Source organism: Coffea arabica, chromosome 7e, assembly GCF_036785885.1.
Source record: "Coffea arabica cultivar ET-39 chromosome 7e, Coffea Arabica ET-39 HiFi, whole genome shotgun sequence".
Classification (NCBI taxonomy): Eukaryota; Viridiplantae; Streptophyta; class Magnoliopsida; order Gentianales; family Rubiaceae; genus Coffea; species Coffea arabica.
In genome coordinates this window covers 44,195,549-44,197,755 of record NC_092323.1, presented here as the reverse complement: position 1 = coordinate 44,197,755, position 2,207 = coordinate 44,195,549, and the positions used below count along the sequence as shown (strand labels likewise).

General features: G+C 33.2%; 1 protein-coding gene across 1 annotated transcript; it reads right to left on the bottom strand.

Moving 5' to 3' along the window:
* Positions 1 to 1,425: 1,425 nt before the first annotated feature.
* On the bottom strand, positions 1,426 to 1,842 carry LOC140011391 (uncharacterized). The gene is made up of 2 exons (XM_072060181.1): positions 1,585 to 1,842; positions 1,426 to 1,536 (listed from the first exon to the last, which is right to left on the bottom strand). Exons 1-2 carry the CDS (start codon positions 1,840 to 1,842, stop codon positions 1,426 to 1,428), a joined length of 369 nt encoding a protein of 122 aa, XP_071916282.1.
* Between the last annotated feature and the right edge of the window lie 365 nt (positions 1,843 to 2,207).

Below are 2,207 nucleotides of genomic sequence, written 5' to 3'. Positions count from 1 at the left end.
ATATGAGTGAAGGACATATATTAGCAAATAAGTGCAATTAAATATTTGATTCTTTCATGACTAAAAAGAATTTTAAAAGCAAACAAATAGATGATGAACTCATTATTTGCTCAAATTATTAAAAACTAAGAAAAGTAACTTGGGAGAACTTTTGCAACCCCGATTATATATCTACTACTTTTGCCTAAATCGAATTTGAATGGAGAGATTATAAAAATTAATAGAATATTTTAGGAAAGAATGACTATTTATACAATTTAAATGGATTTTTTAAATTTAGATGGACTTGTACGAGTAATATGCTAAATTTATGTAATATAGATTCATTAAAAAATGAAAATTGTCAAAAATTTAGAATTACATATAAATAATTAAGTATAATAGTAGAGATAGAGCGAATGTAATTGAAGACAATTAAGAAAAGAAAAATTGTATCCACCATTCTACCTCCTGATTCTAGCCATACTTTCCTCTATAAAGCACACATGGTTGCTGGATTCTACCCCATACATAGATTGAATGGTCACAAGAAAAAAAACCAATGTTCTATTGATTCCCTAGCACAGGCACATAATAGGCACCAATTCTCCCAAATAATCCCCCATCTCATTAATCTATCTCTTGTAGCCAACCTGTTTTTACATACCAACCACATTATGAACGCATAACGAGGTATATAACCCTTAAACCATACCAGTTTATACCATGCTACAGCTTGATTACCGATTCTCAACAATTGTATTGCTGATCTAGTTGTATATATTCCAATTTTGTCTCTTGCCCATCTGAAAGAGTCCTGCTCCTGAGGTAGTGATATGCATTTTGCAGGGACTGCAGAGATTAAATCTTCCACTTTCTGGTTCCTTCTTCTTCTTGTAGGCGAGCTCCATTCTCCATCCTTCATTATTGATTCTAACTTTGCATTGATAGATCTGCCAAACTGAGTTACAACCTCCCTTCATACCATAAGTAGATGTTTTGTCCATTTCCAACTATTCCATGAATTTGCTTCAAGCAATCTCTCTTAGTTGCAATAATTTCCTCCAAAACCATGAACTATTAGCAGGTATCTGAATCTACTAAAAAGATCTCTGATTTAATTTTATCAAATGTACCCGGGCAAATCCATAAGCTGTATTTCCTACAAAAGATATCCCAAATATGCCGGAGCATCAAGGCTTTATTCCAGATTTTCAGTTGATTTAAACCCATTCCACCTTCATTTAGAGGTTTGCAAATTTCCTCCCATTTAACTTTAATACCTGAAGACTTATCAGAACCACTCCATAGGAATCTTGACATTATTTGTTCCAGCACCTTAATAATTTTCTTTGGCAGCATAAATATACTACAATAATTTTGAAGGCTCATTAAAACAGATTTAACAAGTTGTGATCTACCTCCATAAGATAAGCTCTTTGAACTTCATCCTTGGACCTTTTTCTTCATAGAATCTATCACACCTTGACAATCACTGATTCTTAATCTAGTACTGATAAGAGAAATTCCCAAGTACTTCAAAGGCAGTGCCCCTTCCTGCATTCCCATAGCTCCACAAATATCCTGTTTCTATTGTGAGCTTACACTAGCAAACAGAATTTCACTTTTTAATAGATTTGGCTTTAGTCCAGACATTCTCCCAAAATCTTCTAAGATAGTCTTCAAAATTTGAACATCCTGCAATTTTGCTGCTGATAACAGAAAGAGATCATCAGCAAAAATAACATGTATTACGTTCAGCTCCTTACACTTTGGATGAAAACTGAATCCACCTTGTGCCACTCTGTGATCAATTAGACATGAGAACATTTCCATAACCACTAGGAGGTATAACCGCGGCATTGCGCGGTGGAGTAACCAGCATGCATGCCCATTTAGACGGGATTAAGAAGAATTTATATAGATGGTGATGGTGTGGTTGGATTAAATATTAAGAGTATAACATATCTTAAAGTCGATTACTGTAAGAAAGTATGAAGAAAAAAGGAAAGCTGTAAAATATCTAAATTTCCAAGGACATTACTATTATTTGAAACATAAAGAAACTGGAGTAAAAAAAATGTAACAGGACAGGTTTAACTAAAGTTCCAAAAAAAAAGCTCATAAATTGAAACTATTATATTTGCACGATATATACCAATTGGGACATTTGATGGAGCCCATTACGAGTTGAAAAATATTTTATTCCATTAATAAAATCTAAGCTT